Source organism: Wyeomyia smithii, chromosome 3, assembly GCF_029784165.1.
Source record: "Wyeomyia smithii strain HCP4-BCI-WySm-NY-G18 chromosome 3, ASM2978416v1, whole genome shotgun sequence".
In the NCBI taxonomy this organism is placed as follows: Eukaryota; Metazoa; Arthropoda; class Insecta; order Diptera; family Culicidae; genus Wyeomyia; species Wyeomyia smithii.
Window position 1 is genome coordinate 214,659,501 of NC_073696.1, and position 21,699 is coordinate 214,681,199.

Genomic DNA, 21,699 nt, shown 5'->3' on the forward strand with positions numbered 1-21,699 from the left:
AATGTTATTGCAATAAAGGAAAAAAAAATGAAACAGCTAACGAAAAAAAATTTTTTTTGCTGATGGCCAGCGATTCCCCACTGTGCGCCGGTCCGTTAATAAACGGGTCGTGAGTTAGGGTCCTGGGTGTGGAGTCGCCTCCCTGGGCGTCGGTGATTGGCCACAACAGTGGCGGAAATACACCGACGGAAAATAAGCGAGAATAAAAAAAACTCGAGATTAATTGTTCAATAAAGTTTCATCGCGGTATATATCTTGAACACTTTGAAATGTATGAAACATTTACGATGAAGTTTGCCAGAAAAACTTCATGTTCTTGTCAAACAAACCATCCATCACAATTTTGTGGTGCCTATATTTGCATTATCCAAAAGGATTGCTTCAATACCAGTGCAATGCCATGAATCCGTTCGTAATGATTCGAAGATCACTTAACTCGCTGGTATTTAACCAACAAAATCGATTCTCCTATTGACCACGTAACCTATAAAAAAATTTTTGATTACTTTTGAAAGATTATGTTGAGTAGATTATTAGTTGTAACAACGAATAACCATTTTGAATAATAAGAGTGTGTTAGTTCATAAACAACTTTTAGCATGAGCTTTGAATAACATGTGGTTGCGTCAGAATATAAACTGATGATGAAAATTTTATTTGTGTATAAACAATCATTAAAAAAAATGAACCGGTTTCGCGAAGCGTAATGCAAAAATGCCATCGATTTCTATGACTACCTAATTATCAAATCAATCGATCTGGAAACAATGTGACAAGCGCTCTATCAACTGAAACTGTACTCACGACAAACTAGATTATCGTTAGATGAATCTGGATAACTCGCTACAGGTCGGCATAAATTATTTCGACCTTGACAGATTCCACACCGGCGGAATAATTACAAAAACCTGCTCAGTACAACTGTCTGTTTTAGTAATTTTAATTCGGTATGTACAACTTACGCATAAATGGTTCCATTTCCCTCAACCTCGTTGAGGACTGATACAATTTCCACCGGTTGATCAACCTGACCTGTTGGCCTCGAAAGCACTTGCCAAATAGTAACCGCGAGGAAAAAGCAGCAACAAAACAGCAAATTTCTCATTTTTTGACCACTTGAGAACTGACCCTGTGAAAGTCACTACCGTTAATAGCCAGAGCCTTCCGTCAGCTAGATTGTTTTGTCGTCTCGCACGCCACACTCGTAGGTGCTAATTGTCGTTTCCGACCACTTCGAAACAATGCTAAACCAGGACTGCAATATGGAAGGCGGTATACTAGTGCCCGAACTGCTCGGATCAGATTCTTGCTCTTGCCATGTTTGGATCAAACCACAAACATAAAACCTGAAGTCTGGTGGCGACCGTTGGAGGCGTTCAGGGTTTCGCTAAGATCATCTGCCACTGCGAACAAATGCCGACTGATACGACGGATAAACATGTGGTGAAGGTGTGTTTTATTACGTTGGACAAAATGCAACATAGCAATATGATACCGGCTGGAACAGGTTTTGCTGCACGCTAATGTGAGTAGACGGCTAAAAGTCTCGTTCCGATGGATCGTGCAAGTGATTCATTGAAACTCCAGGCTTTAGTGGAAATTCAAATACTACGTCAGAGTTTGTAGCTGGTCACGTGCCAATTTACTCGAATGTTTGTAATACTAATCTTTCAACATACCTTCGTAAAAACATTCGAGATTCAGCGGTGGAAAACAATCATAAACTCAGTGAATCCACTTCGTGGATTATTGTTGCGATTCCATTCAAGGTTGCATATTCAATTTAGTACTACAAGGTTGCCAAATAGTGCAATGCTCTAACTCTTATACCTGAAGTGTGAGAGCCCATATTCAGAGCAATATTCAGTCAATATTCGTGATAAATATTATGACGTTTACCGTGAATATTGGCTGAATATTTAACTGAATATGGGCCCTCATACTTCAGACATAAGAACTAGAGCACTGCTTTCTGTGACAAACCTGTAGCATTACTTAAGGACTGCAAGTTTGTCGTACATCATGTTTCAAAATTGTACTTGTAAAACGAATTATTGACACGCGGCTAATTGAATGGAATTTACACTCTGAGATTGAATATGCTATCTTGGTTCCATTCCATTGAACTCTCTCTCTCTCTCTCTCTCTCTCTCTTGGGAAAAGGAAAAAAGCGGCGTTTCACACTCAAATCCCTTGCCCATCATTTTCGGTTTACATCTTGTGTGTCTCATAAGTAATTTAGTTTCCAATTGAAGAACAACTTCGGTTAGGCTGATATTAGTTCTCCGCGTTCCTTTGCCAGCTCTTAAGGAATCAATCCACGGATCATGAACCAGAAAAATTTAATTGGGGGTGAGTAATGTTTCATTTGAAGATCATTTTTAAATTTGTACCGTGATTTAACTTTAGTTACAGATTGAGTGATGATCGCACACTATCTCAAAGTGGTTTCATAAAGGAATTGGAGGATGGCACTCGGGTATTGGTGATTACCGGCTATTACAGCTTCATTGCTCCCCCATTGCACGAAATACACCGTCGTTTATAACGCTGGTGAGAACGGTTATCACCATGTAGTTACCGGTAAGAACTCAAAAATACACAGTTCATGGTCTATGGAGTAAAAATTTTGAACGGTTTTGTTTTAGTCGGTTAAGTTACGCCACCATTACTTGAATTGGACCACAAAATGCTTCTATCTCTTGAAGGGCGAAGGTTAACTGTTACAATTTTATTCTTGTTTAAAGTATACAATTGTGCGATTGATCATATTTCCAATGTTGCATATCGTGTGAATAATTTATCATAATTCTTGTCTTTTATGCCTAACGAAAATCCAAGTGGAATTCTCTACGTGTCTCTCTTATACGCAAACGACTGATCAGAGTGTTGGATAACTTGGTTGGAAAGGGAATCGCATGGTCTGGCCCAAGTGAATGTGGTTATCAACAACTTGTACTTGAACGTTTAATTGGCTTACCAGAAGGCATTGGAAAAACCCAGATCCACGGAAATTTGTTTTCGCTAGTTCACTTCCTTTGTATCCTCCACCTTCCATTCCTGGTGCTTGTTTTGTTAGCGAAAATGATGTCATCGGAACCGAGAAACGATGATTGCCATTCATCGTAACAAGATGAAAAAAAATGTATCAAATCCGACTATTAAACTTAATAATTTAGATTTTACACAAAGTAGTTTTTAGCGTTTTCGAAGTTGGTTTCATTTGTTCTTGGAATGTACGAATATAATTTCAGTAGTTAACAATGTAACTCGCAATTCGATGGAATAGTAATTGAAAGATGTTGTGTCACTCAAACTAAAACATTTTTAGTATTTTTTTTTTATTCTCGCTTATTTTCCGTCGGTCTATTTCCGCCACTGTTGTGGCCAATTACCGACGCCCAGAGAGGCGACTCCACACGCAGGTCCCTAACTCACGATCCGTTTATTAACGGACCAGCGCCAACGGCTTTACTTCCTCATGCGATGGAAGGCGTGATCCCAGAGATTTTTCGCCTCAGAAAATCTCCCGGTGTCGGCTAGGATTGAATCTAGACCAGTTGGGTTGGTTGTGAGTGGATCACGCCACCTCACAACCATCGACACCTATGTCGGCGGTGGGATTCGAACCCAGGCGTCGAGCGTGGTTGGCGGAGACGTTACCAACCACACTAGGCCCCCGCTCATAACATTTTTAGTTGATAAATCATTAGAAAAAAACATTTCCTAGGTCTGCGATTCTGTTCAGAATAACACAATGCAACGTTTTTTTTGACTTGGCTTCTATGTACGTTTTAATGATGAATCAGATTTCCCCTAGTTTGGATCCATTCATTTTAAAGGGCAACAACGGCGTCATTTTTAATTTTTATGAAATCGAAAATATTCGATGTTTTTTCGACGCCATTATGTTTCAAACCCAAATATCAAAATTCTGAGAGTATGTCACATTGTAACCTCCAGTTAGGCTACAAAACTTAATTTAGAATATAAGAGCAATATTCGTTTCCTAGTATTTCAATATAGGCATTCAAATACCGTAGATTAAATTGATACACCTTTTATTTATTATTAGAATAATTCTTGTTCATTTGAAGTAACTGTTATACTCTAAACAAATTACAATTTGAATTTCTCGTATAAAAATACCCAAACCCCCTTGGTCCCTATTTGTCATTTTTCCATTCCTCGACCGTAAATATCGATCATCAGCAAGGGGGGCGCATTTCACGTACGAGTTGTCAAATCCGGCGAAGACGTCAACTCTGCCCAACACAGACATCACGGTATATAATGCCTTGTACGGACCGAGGTAAGGTCTCTTTTACGATTTTGAAGTGACCCGAAAAACACTGCTCTGGATCGATTAGCCGTCGTCGTCGTTACCAGCGTCTGGTAACTGATAAAGTGAAGTGAATTAAATACAAACTGGAGCCATTCTGGTCAGTATCCTCGCCTGCGGACGCTACTCGGATCGGATCACCGGAACGTACGTCAGTCGCCTCGCCTGGTGACGCCGGAAGTGGAGATTTTCCGTCTGGACCGCTTCGGACAGATCGCCCGTCTGAACCTCGGCGAGATTATGCCAGTCGAGCTGCGTTGCCAGGTGCCATCAACCGGGAACGTCTAAAGGAAAACGGCAGCCCTCACGCTGCAACAACCGTGGACAACAACTCTACCAGTCTCAGGATGTCTGCAGCTATCCTCGTCCGACGGCCACTAGGGTGGTGCGCAGCGTCATCAGTGCAATAAAAGCGGTTCGTAAATCCATAACTATACTTTCCTAACAAATCCCCTCCAAGATTGTAATTTTAAATGAATAAATAGATTTGTGAATGCAATGAACATATTTTTAACGCTGATAATTTAACGAAAAAGCCACACGCAAAACTTTTCCTTATTACTCTAGAAGCAATAGCGCAAAATTGCCTTTCAGGTAACAAACCTATTACTTAAAAGGCAATAAAATTCTTCTCCAGTCAATTAACAACACATACTCTCATATATTTAGCACGTGTTACGGGAGTACGACTATCTAATAATGGTCGTTTCAACCACATGCAAGATTTTTTTCTGTCAAAAACTGCTCCCTTTCCATCTCAAGTAAAAAAAAATCACACACCGTCGCATATGTTGCACATGTTACAAGTTCCTTCAATCTCCAATTCATCCGGTGAGCGTGTATTAGTTCGCTCGTTGTATGCATACGGAATAGAGAAAGAATATGACAAGAGCTGCCAAGCAGCATTTTCCCCGTCATAGAGTATGCAAACGTTGATGATTTCAAAGACTTGAAATGCATCTTTAAATGACATCTCGATCTGTAAACTGCGTTAGAGAAAAACGAAAACATTCGCTTTCTTGCAAGATATCTAAAACACATACTCATTGGTTCATGGAAACTCATTTGCACCTGTTTGAAAATACTAAACTCGTACCCATCCAGAGCAATATTCGCAACTTCGGCAACTCTGTTCTTACAGTATAACATATTTTCATTTCAAGTAAATACTGGGGGACGAAACGAAAGTGTTTCTAATTAGACATTTGAGGTTGACGGGTGAGATTCTCATTATGTGTGGATGAGAGGAACAAAAATGAATCTGATCGTTGCATCAATACAAATGCAGCGGGTGAAGTTTTGCTAACACATGCATTGCGGTGCTTGGCTGTATGTTCTCCTGCAGAAACACATACAAGCGTGTACCCGTCATGATTTTTGTTACTTTTCGGTTATTACTATTAGTGTATAATGCGCAGTCATAAGACACAATAAGTAATAAAAAATTGCCCTGAAGTAATAAAATGTTCCCCGTTTGCGTTGGGTGCACTTGCTGATAATCTTCCTCGTCTTGATTTGTTTCGCCCTGAGTGGTTCCAAGAGGAACAAAGAGAATACTTACAACATCATAGCATTTTTTACCCATCTTTGAAAAATAACACATCTTAAACTGGACGAAAACTGACCTAAAAACGGTGATTCTACGAAAACAGTTTTGGCATGGTTTTAATGTCTTTCACAGAGCAAAATAATAACAAGTATGTAGATCAGGCCCATAGCTACCATGGGGTGGAAGAAGATGCACGATCTGCTGGTGTACGAGGAGACTGGAGAACGGCAGCCTAAGACAGAAGAAGCTGGACATCTCTAATTCGTTCGGCAGTAAGTAAAGCAAGTGTACAAAGTAAAGTAAAGCAAGTACCTACAAAATGGAAAATTGGCAAAAATTCAAATTTTAATTAAAAAGTTATACAATAGCTACTATTCGGGTTGCTTTGTTTGTCCGGACCCTATTTGACCCTATTTTACAGGATGGCGAAGTACCTCTATTGGATTTTCGGATCTATACTAGAGCACAAAAAAAAAACAAAACATTGGTGGCTTCTTAAATTCGGGTGACTTCGTCAACTCCGCCTCAATGGTCTTCGGTGGGTGGTGTTTTTCACTCCTTTTCGATTATCTGGGGTGGCAAACACTGGCTACCAATCCGGCGAGCAGCACACAACGGTAGCACACGATCCACGAGCCAGCGGGACAACCTTCGCTTTTTCGCGAGACACGAACGTGGTCGAAGCTAAACTCAATATACCGCGATGGCTGCCTCCGCTGTCGACCAAAACAAACGTTGAAGTCACCACTAGGCACAACATTGAACCTAATCAACGCGACAATATTGTTCACAAACGCAAAACGTACGAATTTAAACTAATTTACGTGAAAGATATCCAGTTCAAATGGTGAGCAGTTGACATGTTGGCTACACGCTCTTACGGAGAGTATCAAAAATTAGGGTAGTTTTTGTTCACACACTCTCGTGTAGCGGTACCCAAAATTAACGAAATTTTCCTCTTGATGCTAAAATCACAACCGCACAGGTTCAGGTGACAAATGAAATTTCAAAAAATAGTTTGCATATTTGCTTGGTTTAATAAAGCCTACACACCCTCAAAGTTTCATTGAGTTCTGCGAGGGTATTGTCAGCCCAAAGAAAATTGTACCCAACAAACAACACCCATTTTTTTGCTAGGTGGATAAAATTACGTTGTCCAACGATGTGAACTTTTGTTATAAGCAACACCAATAGTTGAATAACCCAAGTAACAAAATTGGTCATATCAAAGTTGTTTAGTATATGATACAACTGCAACATAAAACCTTCAAAGCCGACCATGTTGTTATAACAACCTACTTACAACAGCTACAAACATGTGTTATGGCTAGTTGGCCCAGCTTTATTGCAGTCATCAAAACTTCATATACGCTCCAACATAAGACCAGATGTTTTAAACAACCTGGTTTACTTACCGCATAGTGCCTCGAAATTTTATTTGAGATATATTCTCCAAATTAAGCGTGATGCATTGAACTTTATCTTGGCTTTATTTTTCTATGACAGGGGGTTTTTCCGGCAGTGTCGTGAAAACAAAAGTGTGTAAATTTCAATTTCCATCTTGACTGATTAATGAATATATTGTTGCCTTTAAATTGTTTCCGTGCGTGTGAAAACACATGCCATGAAAAATTTATGGTGAAACCGGCCACGAATTTCATATGATACGCGCCGCAGGAATTCGGTAGGAAATCAATATATTATTATAATTTAATTCCTCTAAACTAAGGTGATAAATAAATAAATGCCATGATTATGAGTATTTTGTTAAATGTATGCCGCTATCTATCATTAGATTTTAAAAACAATGGTGTGGTTTTGTTATTCTCGTAAAAGAAAATGCTGATTTCAGATATAATTACAAAAGTTTGCAATTTTTCGGTTTAATACGACATGTTGTTTTAGAATAAAACCCCGGACGAATTTAAAAACTTCGTCATAACCAATTCTCATAATTTGATCAGAACATAGCATATCATAATCTAAGTAAAACTATCATGGCCTTCGTCTGGCTTTGTTCCGAACACCAAGTTTTATACAAGCTATATAACAAAAGGAAATTACAGCTTGAAAATTCATCTTAGCTTTAAGAGAGACTATCATATAACTTCACGGGTTATGTATTTCTGGTTTATTTGGTTGTTATAAAAGTCAGTATAATACAAATTTACGACCGTTTTTAAAACTGTGAAGCTAAGTTGTATTATGGTAGGCATATGAAGGTTTGTAAAGCCTATTTGCAGAACATATTTCATGACTACCAAATAAAATCTATTTACAATCGAAAGCTTTAATGCAAACCAACTTGAAACAAAAACAAAACCAGAATAAACTCTTGAAGCATTCTGAATGTTACTTGGGAATTCATATCTTGATGGTTTCTTGACGGATTTTCAATCTTTGGGTACCGAACTCGAAATGAATTCTGGTTTATTGAAAATTGAAAAACTTTTAAAGAACAAGATGTTAAAAAATATCACGCGTTGCAAGAATGTACATTTAGACACACGCTTCAAAAAACTCAAAACATTTTTGGTATCCGGTGGTCATATCTAGTCTACAAGTAAAATACAGAAACTAGAAAACATTCATTAAGCAGGCAGTATGTGAGTAGAGGAAGAACGAAAAATAAGCGAACTGGAAATATGATACAGATTTGGAAAAATATACCGCATCCCGACGGGACTTGAACCCAGTTCGCTTATTTTTCGTTCTTCCTCTACTCACATACTGCCTGCTTAATGAACTTGCGTGTTAACGGGAAAAAGCCGTTGTTAAAAAATATAAATTCAGTTCGAAAAAATTAGCCGTACGGAGCACCTTCCGTAGTTGTGTCGCACTTGCAAGCACGACGCAGACTGACTTTGGTCTCGATCACACAGGTCTATAAGAGTTATCAGCATCAGCTGACTCTTCTGTGTGTGATGAGACATTCCTTTTAGTCTATAAATAACGCTTGCACAGCAGTGTGTGTAGTTAGGGATGAGCAATAGAATAAGTCGACAGCGGAATGTGATACGATATAGATTGTGGAACAGTACCACCGTCCCCCGTAGTTTAATTGGTCAAAACACCATGCCGGAGATAGGGAGATTGCGGGTTCAAGTCCCGTCGGGATGCGGTATATTTTTCCAAATCTGTATCATATTTCCAGTTCGCTTATTTTTCGTTCTTCCTCTACTCACATACTGCCTGCTTATTGAACTTGCGTGTTAACGGGAAAAAGCCGTTGTTAAAAAATATAAATTCAGTTCGAAAAAATTAGCCGTACGGAGCACCTTCCGTAGTTGTGTCGCACTTGCAAGCACGACGCAGACTGACTTTGGTCTCGATCACACAGGTCTATAAGAGTTATCAGCATCAGCTGACTCTTCTGTGTGTGATGAGACATTCCTTTCAGTCTACAAATAACGCTTGCACAGCAGTGTGTGTAGTTAGGGATGAGCAATAGAATAAGTCGACAGCGGAATGTGATACGATATAGATTGTGGAACAGTACCACCGTCCCCCGTAGTTTAATTGGTCAAAACACCATGCCGGAGACAGGGAGATTGCGGGCTCAAGTCCCGTCGGGATGCGGTATATTTTTCCAAATCTGTATCATATTTCCAGTTCGCTTATTTTTCGTTCTTCCTCTACTCACATACTGCCTGCTTAATGAACTTGCGTGTTAACGGGAAAAAGCCGTTGTTAAAAAATATAAATTCAGTTCGTAGAAAACATTCCCAGTAAAATGAAACTTGTTGCGTTGAAGCTGATTAATTTTTTGTAAAGCTATGGCGGTTTTAAAATTGAATATCAGATCCTCTGTATCCGGTATTCTATTCCATGAAAAATAAACCAAATTTATACCTGAATTCATTTTTGATTTGGACGTTATCAGAGATACTTGTTATAATGTCAAAGTCAGCCGGAAAACCCTGAAGCGGACCCGACCTTATAAAAATCGTGCCCCTCGTGTCGATTCCCGCTTTCCAGATTGCACGACGACGACGACATGATCTGCGAGAGTATTTTGTAGGAGACATTAATGAGTGAGATGTCACGGTGATCGCGACACTCGCTTATCACCCTTTTTTGTAGATGGGGCAGACAACTCCCTCCATCCACTCGTCTGGTAGCTTTTCCTCCTGGGATCCTGGGAATAAACTAGAGAAGTGCACATGTCTAAAGAGCTCGCTCGGTAGTTCGTTTTTGCATCTCGATATCACAACAAAGTTCATAAAAATCGGGGACTGCTGCTCAGTCATCTGCTGCTGGTGCTTCTCGGTCAGTTCCAATCGAGCTTCTGCTTGCTGTATCGCTATTTAGGTGTTCATCGAAGTATGTACTTCTTCCACCCGTTGACCACCTCGCTGGCATCCGCGCGGAGACTCCCATCTACGCATCGTCAGCTTGCAGCTTGCAGATCTTCCGCGATCCTATTGCTGGCGCTTCTTTCGGCTGAGAATTGTGGTCATGTCGTTCCATGCCCGTTTGTACTTGGTAATGTTATCCCTTGTTGACTTATCCAGGTATATCGCCCAGGTCCGGTTCTTCTCATTCACCACTGCCTCGCATTTTCAGTATTACCAGTCGTTTCTGCAATCGGTACCTTCTAGTGTCACCGCTATGGTCCTCGAGAGGCGATGTGCCAAGCCCTTCCGATGTAGGTAGTACCACTTCGAGCTGTTGCGCGTATTTCTTCGCAACCTGGTGGTCAGTTCATTTTTCCAATGACAATGTTGATGCTCTCGACGCGAGCAACTATCGTAGATTTTCGGTGCGTCGCACTGGAAATGTCGTGTCTTGAGGCCTCAAACCTCCGTACATTTATCCTTTCCGGCAAAGCTCCTGAAGCGCAACGATGTCGAAGTGGCGGGGTAGTAGCCGATCGTTTTGCCGTGAAGGTAGGGATCGGAGTTGCTGGGCAGTATGCTCTGGACCACCCTGGAGACTATTTTATATCAACTAGCACGGGTTGTACCGCTGGCACACACTGCCCAGCCGTTTACTAAGCCACTAGTGACTCAAATTCATCATTTAGTTATGAACACTTTGCTATTCGTCAAAACTCAGCTCACTAAAAGTGATGAAGCTTTTAAATTTCTTCATGGAATTACTCAAACAAACACGTTATTCAAAAGCAGGTGATAATTGCCTTCTTTTGCAATTATCGCCACTATTGCCATTATTGCAAAAGAAGACAATTATCGCTACGGTACCGTAGCGTAGCGTACCCACTGGACCGATATTATAAAAATAATTGTCCATCAAATCCTAGTATGAGGGTCAATTCCTTTGGTTAATTTTTTTTAACTTCACCGACTAGATCTCAAAAAATCTCGATTCTATGGTGTTAGTTAATAATTCGATTCTTGCAATATCCACGAAATTCATCCAAAAGCTAGCCCAAATATTTATACCAAGATATACTTGTTGGTGTTGTTACAATTATGATAATTTACCACAGACTTAACCCTCCAAATTGACTTAAGTATGTTATTTTTGCCAGCCAGATGTTCTACTTGTGGAGAAATCACAGAAAAAACTATCTTGAGAAAGTTTCTACCGCCGTCAATTCCTATTTTCACTGCAAAATCATCACCAGCAGTTGGTCTCGAATGCTTAATTCGGTTTATTAGTTCGAGTACATCAGTGCAATTTGCATCAACCTGATTCGACGAAGATCCCACCTTTACTGTGATTTTGGACAACTGAACGACATCAAACAGGTTACCCAGGGTTTCTCTCATGCTTAGTTTGTTCTCGCTTTTAATCTCGACCAAAACATCCGAACGCAGTTTCTTGACGGGTTCTGAACGAGTCGCAACTTTCTCGAAGACAGACGGTTTACCACGAAGATTCCGCAGAATTCTTGTACCATCTTGATGAATATATGTTTTTTTAGGATAGGATGGTAATTTCAAAATATCGTTTTACGTTGAAAATAGGCAGTTGAAACATTTTGAGGTTTCAAAACCCGCCTACTTTTCTTCATTAAAAACACCATTAGTAGAATTTCATTCTTTCCCATTCACTCCTCAGGAAGCAACATTTAAACTAAATTAGTGCCACTAAGCCATACTAATAACATATTTAAGTCAATATGGAGACCTAAGTCAGTTGTGAATAATCATAAAAGTAACAACGCCAACTACATTCTGGTTAAGAAGGACTTGGATAAGTTTTCGGACGTTTTTTTGGTGATATTACGCTAATGTAATTTCGATTGTTTTGAAAATTTTTAACTAACACGCTAAAATCGAGATTTCTGGAGATCTAGATGGTGGATTTTTTTCAAAAATTTAACCAAAGGTGTAAAATGACCTCATATATTAAATGTGTGGTTAGTTTAAAATATATATTCTATGACAGCTATAACGTCGAACAAGTTTTAATCATTTTTATATAACTCTTGTTTTATACTCTGACGAGACATCGCAAGAGGTTTCGAAGTATGTGGGTGAGCACTTGTTCAAAAATCGATTTTTTCGAAGAAATCCAATATGGCGATCAACTTCAATGTTTGCGAAACAAAAAGTGCTGCGAAAAAACACAGAAAAAAGCAAACTGCTCTTGAGCTTGAAAAGTTAAAGTCCCAAAACGAGTTTCGAGCACTTCCAGAAACATTAAACACTCTAGATGTTCCTTTTGTACATCCAGATAAGGCGTCGTACACAAATTACGTAACGCATGAAGGCGGGAGAGGAAGGTTGAGTCTGCGTTACTTATTGTTACGTAGGGGGGAGGGTAGTATAAACAGGTACGTAACTGTGATGTTTGCTTGATATTGAAAATTTCGGAGGGGGATCAGGCTGTTCAGCGTTACGTAATTTTAGGGGGGGGAGTCTAATCGAATAGTTACATGGGGGGAGGGGGTCTGAAATCTAGATTTTTAGCGTTACGTAATTTGTGTACGACGCCTAACCAAAGAAACTTTGGATTAGTGAAATTTTCTGACTTTGTAGACGCTGTGCGTTAGGTGTATTTTCGGTTAAGCAATCTCAAAGATGCAGAACGACTTATTTTATACGTTACCTTCCGTCATCGCAATAGGTCTAATACATTGGTTCCCAACCGGGGGTCTGCGGCGAGGCTCATCTAAGGAGGCCGCGAAGCTTTTGATAAATTTGACGGGTAACTAGCGGGGGAAGCAGATTTTACACTCTACTACGTATTAGGACCAAGACGTGAAACAAATTAGACTTGGAGTACGATATGAGACTGAAAAATGCAGCCTCGTATTGCTAAATCTGTGTCTGGAATTCTTCTGGGAGGCCGCGAAGCTCTCTGTGTTACGCAAAAGGGGCAGCCGAGCTCTTTGTGTTTAGCAAAAGGGGCCGCGGAGCCAAACAGATTGGGAAGCACGCACTGGTCTAATAGCTAGTAGATTTAATGTGCCCGAAATCGGCCCCAATTAGTGTTGCTACGATAAGCTTAAAAAAGCATCTTAACAAGCAACAGACAATATATATTTTCCCCTGAAGATGTCACTGATCAGTGACGAAACGTCAGGTTGTGTGAAATAACGCACAGAACATTCCACAGCCGAATTCTCAGCAACGATTGTGGAATACATTTAGGAAACATTCAAAATACCTGATCCAATCGAAAACTCTCCTACAAGTATTCCCCCCAACAGTTAGATCAAGCAGTTTTCCGCCCAATGCCCTCTCCTTATCATGCATCTCTGAAAATAGGATTTCTTTTTCATTTGTCAATATAATGAGTAACAATGTTTTTACAATTGATCCATTTCTTTTACAGAAAACTACAGCTCATAAAAGTATTCAACAGTGTACTATTAAAAAAGGAGAAGTAAAATCAACAAAGTTTTAACACTATAGAACTAAAATAGAGAACTAGAAAAACAGAGAAAAAAGAGAGAGAAAAAATCAAAGATAGAGAAAAACAGAGGCGGAAAGAGGAAGAGGGGAAGAGAAAGAGTAACCGTGTGTGAAGAGAAAAAAGAGATAAGGCCTGGATTGGTTTAAAATTAGTTTATTTGACACGGCACGATACATTTTCTGTTTTACTGAGCCAAGTACAATTCGTATTAATTCTACGTTAGCAAGGAAAAGAGACTTCTTTTTATTCTCGCGGCCGACTACGAGCTAGTGGGGATTTAAGGTGAGAGGAGGGAAATACAATTCTTGCTTAAAGCTAATTAAGATATACGATCTATTTGTGTTTCGACTGGTGTTTTTTTTTGTTTTTTTAAACATAGATTTAGGCTCTTCGTGTTCGTGTCTCCAGCGTCGTATACGGGTATTCTGACAAATAGACAAAAGAATATTAAATTTTAATGTCAGTCTTTTTCAAATAACAGTACAGTTGTGTCATGTACAAGAGATCACCGCTTCCCAGAATGTCTCTAACGGGTACGTTCGGTTGTTTTCCTCGGGCCCGGAGGGAATCTATAAGCTCGGACCTAACATCACAGAATTTGGCACACGACCAAACAACATGCTCGATGTCATGGTAGCCATCGCCACAAACGCAGTGAGTACTGTCTACAAGCCCTATACGAAAGAGATGCGTGTTTAACGTGTAGTGATTGGACATAAGTCTGGACATCACGCGAATGAAGTCCCGACCTACATCTAACCCCTTGAACCATGCTTTCGTCGATACCTTAGGAAAAATGGAATGTAGCCACCGTCCCAGTTCATCTGAGTTCCATGATGATTGCCAACTGTTGAGTGTTCTCTGACGCAAAATGCTATAAAATTCATCATAAGCAATTGGTCTTTCATAAATATCGCCATCAATAGCACCCACCTTAGCTAAAGAGTCAGCCTTTTCATTACCCGGAATCGAGCAATGAGAAGGGACCCACGCTAAGGTAACCCGGTAATTTTTATCTGTTATAGCACTTAAAAACCGCCGTATTTTCCCCAGGAAATACGGGGTGTGCTTCACAGTCTTCATCGATCGCAGAGCCTCAATAGCACTGAAACTGTCTGTGAAGATAAAGTAGTGGTCTATGGGTAGGGTTTCGATGATTCCAAGAGAGTACTGAATAGCAGCAAGTTCTGCGACGTACACGGAAGCAGGAGCATCGAGTTTGTAGGAGGCGGTAAAATTTTCGTGGAAAACACCGAAGCCAGTGGACTCATCTAGATTAGATCCGTCAGTGTAAAACCTTTTATCATAACTAACATGTTTAAACTTATTGGAAAAAATCTTAGGCATCTCTTGGGGTCGCAATTGATCCGGGATACCAGAAATGTCTTGTTTCATGGTGGTGTCGAAGAATATAGCATTATTAGAAGTAGCTAAAAGTGCGACATTGGAGGAATCGTATGAAGAAGGATTAATATCTTGAGCCATATAGTCAAAATATAAAGTCATAAATCTGGATTGAGATTGAAGGTCGACCAACCTCTCGAAATTTTCAATTACTAATGGGTTCATAACTGTGCATCGAATTAGCAACCGGTAAGAGAGATTCCAAAAACGATGTTTCAACGGAAGAATACCCGCTAACACTTCAAGACTCATCGTATGGGTCGACTGCATGCAACCCAAGGCAATACGCAAACAACGATATTGTATTCTCTCTAATTTTATAATGTGCGTGTTCGCGGCGGAGCGAAAGCAGAAACAGCCGTACTCAAGAACTGACAATATCGTTGTTTGGTAAAGCCTTAGAAGGTCTCCTGGGTGGGCTCCCCACCAGGTTCCGGTAATCGTACGAAGAAAATTAATCCTCTGTTGGCATTTTCGTGTCAGATACCTAATATAACAAGCCCAGGTGCATTTAGAGTCGAACCAGACCCCGAGATATTCAGCGACTAAAACCTGAGAGATCATTTTACCCGTTAGTACGAGCTGCAGCTGAGCTGGGTAATGCTTCCTAGAAAAAACGACCAACTCAGTTTTCTCCGGAGAGAATTCGATACCCAGCTTAAGAGCCCATTCAGACAAATTGTCTAAGGTATCTTGCAATGGTCCTTGCAGATCGCTAGCCTCGCTACCAGTAATGGATACAACGCTATCGTCTGCAAGTTACCTTAGCGTGCATGAATTTGCAAGACATTCATCGATGTCATTGACGTAAAAATTATATAAGAGAGGACTTAAACATGAGCCCTGGGGAAGGCCCATGTAACTAATTCGGGAGGTTGTCGAGTCGCCATGTGAGAAATACATATGCTTTTCTGATAACAAATTGAGCAAAAAGTTATTCAAATTTGGTGAAAGTCCCTGCGAATGAAGTTTCGCGCTTAAAACTTCTACAGAGACAGAGTCAAAAGCCCCCTTAATATCCAAGAACGCAGAAGCCATTTGCTCTTTTCGAGCAAATGCGAGTTGAATTTCAGTAGAAAGCAACGCTAGGCAATCGTTCGTCCCTTTGCCCCGGCGAAAGCCAAATTGAGTATCTGAAAGTAAACCGTTTGTTTCGACCCATTTGTCTAACCGTAAGAGGATCATTTTCTCCATTAATTTCCGGAGGCAAGAGAGCATCGCAATCGGCCTATATGAATTGTGATCAGAGGCAGGTTTCCCGGGTTTCCGAATAGCAATGACTTTTACCTCCCTCCAGTCATGCGGAACAATATTTAGCTCAAGAAACTTGTTGAACAAATTCAACAAGCGTCTTTTTGCAGAGTCGGGTAGATTCTTCAACATGTTGAATTTTATTCTATCTAACCCTGGAGCCTTATTGTTGCACGACAGGAGAGCCATTGAAATTTCCAACATCGAAAATGGAGGCTCTTCCGTAGTTACTATAAACGCGTCGCGAAAGGTTTTCTGTTCCGGTTCAGAGTCCGGACAGACCTTTTTGGCAAAATCGAGTATCCAGCGATCTGAATACTCCTCACTCTCATTCGAAACGTCACGGTTCCGCATGCGCCTGGCGGTATCCCAAAGAGTGCTCATCGCTGTTTCCCTCGACAACGCGTTTACGAACCGCCGCAAGTATCCGCGTTTTTTCGCCTTTACTAAGCTCTTCATCTGCCTGCCCAGTGCCTCGTACTTTCGAAGTAGGTTGACAGTGCCGTACTCCCGGTAGTCCTTATACGCCGCGGACCTTCGCGCGTACAACTCAGAGCACTCTTTGTCCCACCATTTGTTGGGAGGGCGTTGTCTAATCGTTACCCCGGGTATCGGTTTCGTCTGAGCTTGAGTCGCGGCGTCGATTATCAAGCCAGCTAAGAACGCGTATTCTTCCTCCGGAGGAAGTGCCTCGTGAGTCTCGATAAATTCCGCTATAATAGACTCATAACGCTTCCAAGCAATATTACGTGTAAGGTCGTAGGAAATATTGATTGGGTTCGGGGGTGTTGAACCATTAGCAATTGATATAAAGATTGGAAGATGATTACTACCGTGGGGATCGTTGATTACTTTCCACTGGCAATCTAACGCTAGTGATGTCGAGCAGAGGGATAGGTCAAGCACGCTTTCACGTGCTGGAGGATTAGGTACACGTGTCGCTTCCCCAGTATTCAAAAGTGTCATATTGAAGTCGTCGATCAAGTTACAAATTGAAGAAGATCGGTTGTCGTCGTACAGCGACCCCCATAGCGAACAGTGAGAGTCAAAATCTCCCAAAATCATAAAAGGTGCGGGAAGCAATTCTGCTATATCAAGGAGTTGCTTCTGTTCAATCCGCGCGGATGGGGGAATATATAACGAAACAAGGCAAAGGTCTTTTCCATTCATATTCGTTTGAATGGCAACAACTTCAATATTCGAGATCGAGGGGAGGTCGATTCTGAAAAAAGAATAGCACTTTTTGATCCCTAAAAGTACCCCTCCACCGTGTGAGCCTCGATCTCGACGAATAATGTTAAAATCGTGGAAATTGAGTTGATCGTTCGAATTGAGAAAGGTTTCACAGAGCGCGAATGCGTCACAATTGTATGTATTCATCAAATGAGAAAATAAATCGAATTTGGGGATGATACTTCTGCAATTCCACTGTAATACAGTGATAAAATTCCTAACCTCTTTCGCCGTATTAGTCATCGAAAGATACGATAGCTGAAATGAGGGGCCAAGTTGCTGCTAGTTGCTCCGAAAAGGTTTTCACTGTAGGAAGAAGGGCAAGAAAAATATTTTGTAGGGGATCTGGTATGTTGAATGTTTTAAATATCCAGTCCACAATATCAGAAAATTTTATGAACCCTGTTTCTTTTTTATCTTCTGATCGAGAAATGGGTGCACGAGGGGTTTTTGATGCCCCAGGAAGCGGTGGGTTCTCCTGGTTTGATTTGAAATTAAAACCGGGGGGTACTTGCTTCGGTTTCTCTTCACCGCTTCCTTTTTGTGTTGTCTTATTGGTCATTCCGCTAGGGGTTATCTTACAACCTTTGCGAGAAAGATTAGGAGAGTTGAGCATTCTCCTCTTCCTAGATACCTCTGGCAAGGCATAGGAACACCCTTCGACGGGATCGTCAGATGTACCCTCATCAGTTGGCAAGAAGGAAAATATGTTTCCTGTCGAGGGTGGCTCAGCCCTCTTAAGCATTTCTGAAAAAGAGCGCTTTGATCGTTCCTTAAGGGAACGCTTAATTTTTTCCTCGCGCTGTTTGTACGCGGGACATGCCGGAAGGTCATGCCGAGTTCCCTCGCAATAAAGACACTTTTCAGTATCCCCACTGCAAGCGTTCTCAGCATGATTGCCTCCGCACTTGCTACAGCGTGCCTTGTTGCAGCAGTAGGTGGCTGTGTGACCTAACTGCTTACAGTTTTGGCAATGCATGACCCGCGGTACGAACAAGCGTACAGGTAGACGAACCCTGTCCAAGCTGACGTAGTTCGGCAGCGCGGATCCGGCGAATGTTACTCGGAAGGAATCCGAAGGGAGGAATTTCTTCTTCCCTTCTTCGATGGATACTGAATGCAATTGCTTGCAATCCAGTATCTTTACACTTTGCATCAAGGGGTTTTTAAAACAGCCAACTACATGACGCAAAATGTCATCGACAGTGAGATTCCCCTCGGTAACCACACCGTCGATTTCTACATCCTTGGCAGGGATGTACACGCGATTCTCTCTCGTGAAGAGCTCGTAGCCAGCAATTTCGTTTGCTTGCTTCAAGCTACTCACGACAGCACGCAGTTTGTTCGGCCTCACCTTCGTAATCTCGGTTACGGCCGAAAAATGTTTTGCCAGGTCTTTGCCAATTTGAATAATATTCGATGGCTTCTTTATGGGCCGGAAAAAAACATCGTAGGGACCGCCCCGCCAGCGGCATCTGGGTAAGCTTTTACCCGTACTTCCGGTACTCTTGGTACAGGACTTGGCAAAGGGGAGGGCACAGGGGAAGGTAGGGGTGAGCTGATGGGAGAAATTTCAATTTCTTCCCCGTTTGTTTCCACATCCAGGAAAAGTTGCACCTGCATGTCGTCCATTTTGCGGGAGCGTTACGCTCTACCGCACACAAACGATAAATATTCAAATATGGGGGGGGGGGGGGGTTGAAGTAGTTGATATTAAATTTTAAAAACAATTTTTCAATCTACAAAGGATCAAATAAATAAAGACAGTAATACTAATACTATTAACAATAGTAATAATAATAATAATAATAATTGTAGTAATTATGATAATAATAACAATAATAATAATATCAATAGTAATATTAATAATAATATTATAACATAGTAATAATATTGATAATAATAGTAAAAATTCTAAAGGTAATACTTCACCGAACGTCTAAGTCACGACCTCACGGCTGATAGTTGGATAAATCGAGTGTCTCCGCGGAACAAACAATGACGATCCAGCTTCGTGTTGTGACACAGTGGCCGTATCTTACCCGCGACCTTGTAGATGCCACTTGTAGTTGACTTCCACTCGCTCGATCGTATGGTGGTCCGTTCTGCTAGCGGGGTAACAGCGGTGCGGGAGAATTATTCTTGCTGATATATCAGCTGCGTATCGAATCACTGGCGGGGTAGCCTGCCCCTACCAGTGTGCAGATGTTTCTGCCGATATACCACAGGCTATTGTTATCGCGCAACACAAGAACTAATCGACAAAAAAAAACCCGTACGATAACTCGTGTATTGTAATTTTGCGAACTCAAACGGAGATAAAAAATTTGCGTCTAATCGAGACGAAAGCAAAACAACGAATGAGATAAGGCCTGGATAATGCCTCGAAAATTGAATGTTTCACATTTAAAAAATTCTTTGGTGAATATCTTAAAACTTGAGCTACCAATTCAAAACCGCTCGATTGGATTCTGAAGATACGCAGCTTTCATTTTCGCCTTAGAACATAGAACATCGTCTTTTGAATTCAGTGCTCTTTATTTCAATAAGTTGGAACCTAACCTTCTTCACAACGAGTGTGACCATCGTTAGTTGGAAAGCGCATCCTATTTTAGAAGAAAGTTAAAACTGGTTCAGTTTAGATCTCTCGACTGTGAAAGCTGTCCACCAAAGATATTTATTATAAGGTCGTGATCTTTTGGACGCTCAAAATAATAATAGTATTAATGTATTTGATTTTAAGAATAAATTAATAGTATTAATAGTATTTGATATTATACATAAATAGGTTTAAAAGTGGAAATCTTATTTTAGTAGTTGTCGTCGTCTCACAAGATTCCAGGAACATTTCATCGGCAGTCTATACTGCCACGTAGCACAGAAATATGCATTATCATTTTCCGAGTAGAGATTCCAACACTTTGAGGGGCAACATCGAATCTTCAATGAAATCCGTCGTGTTTGATACTATTGAATAGAAAAAAGTTTAACTCAATTATCTGCTCCACATACTTAGTTAATTACTTGTGTTTTTGGTTTGGTATCCATTTTCGTCTGAAATGTAGTAAACCTTGTGATATAAATTATCTCTTCCAATGAATGAGTAAGAGCCTTCTTGAACTATGATTTCAGCTCCATTTACGATTTTCGTATAGGTTTTGTGAAGAACCGTCGAGCTATCCGATAAGATGTGTCTGCGAAAATAGAAAATTGTTTGATTGTTTTCTGGAATAATGTTGCAATATTGAACAGAACTATACTCCGATAAAATTGATAAACTAGGAATAAACTTCATGATACTGAACTGGAAAACGAAATTATTCTACCTAGAAAATTTTCATACTAGCAAAATAATTGTCTATCACAGTGATTAAAATTTGGTATGTGCAACTTACGCGTAAATAGTTCCATTTCCTTTCTGCTCGCTGAGAACAGATACAATTTCAACGTTTTCATCATCCTGACCTGTTGGGCTCGAAAGCACTTGCCAAATAGTAACCGCGAGGAGAAAGCAGCAACAAAACAGCAAATTCCTCATTTTTATATCACTTTTGAACTGACCCTGCGAAAGTTACTACCGGTATAAACCAAAGCCTTCCGTCAGCTAGATTGATTAGTCGTCTCACGTCCCACACTCGCAGGTGCCAATTGTCGTTTGCGACCGTTTCGTAACGTTGTTGAACAAAGACTGCTAGCGAAAATACGACATACTGGTGTCCGAACTGAATACTTGCGATTGCCATGTTTGGCTCAAACCACAAACATAAAACCTAAAGTCTGGTGGCGTCAATTGAAGGCGTCCTTCCGTAGACGGCAAAAAGTCTGGTTCGAATAGATCATGCTAGTAAGAGGCAAATGATTCATTGAAAACCCATTGAATCAAAAAGTTATAACTCTTTTTTTAAATACGTAAACAGTAAGGATTCAGTGGCAGCAAATAACAACAAACTCAGTTGATCCAGTCTGTGGATTATAACTGCAACAAAATGATAATTCCATTTGACGCTAATATCGTCGTAAAAAAACCGGCTTTGTTAAGATTCGCCTGTGCGTTATTGAGATTAAAAAAAATGCTCATCATGTTCTGTTT

At 40.5% G+C, this 21,699-nt stretch overlaps 1 protein-coding gene and 1 long non-coding RNA gene across 2 annotated transcripts in view; one reads left to right on the forward strand and one right to left on the reverse strand.

Moving 5' to 3' along the window:
- Nucleotides 1–1,406, reverse strand: part of LOC129726731 (uncharacterized) — a 28,872-nt gene extending 27,466 nt beyond the window's left edge. The window contains exon 1 of the mRNA XM_055683771.1: nt 963–1,406. Within this exon, the coding sequence (XP_055539746.1) occupies nt 963–1,105 (143 nt within the window). The 5' untranslated portion in view covers nt 1,106–1,406. The remainder of the gene's footprint in view (nt 1–962) is intronic.
- An 811-nt stretch (nt 1,407–2,217) lies between these two features.
- Nucleotides 2,218–3,113, forward strand: LOC129732321 (uncharacterized). The gene is made up of 3 exons (XR_008729232.1): nt 2,218–2,352; nt 2,410–2,583; nt 2,649–3,113. It is a non-coding gene; the product is annotated as an uncharacterized LOC129732321 (long non-coding RNA).
- The last annotated feature ends 18,586 nt before the right edge of the window (nt 3,114–21,699 follow it).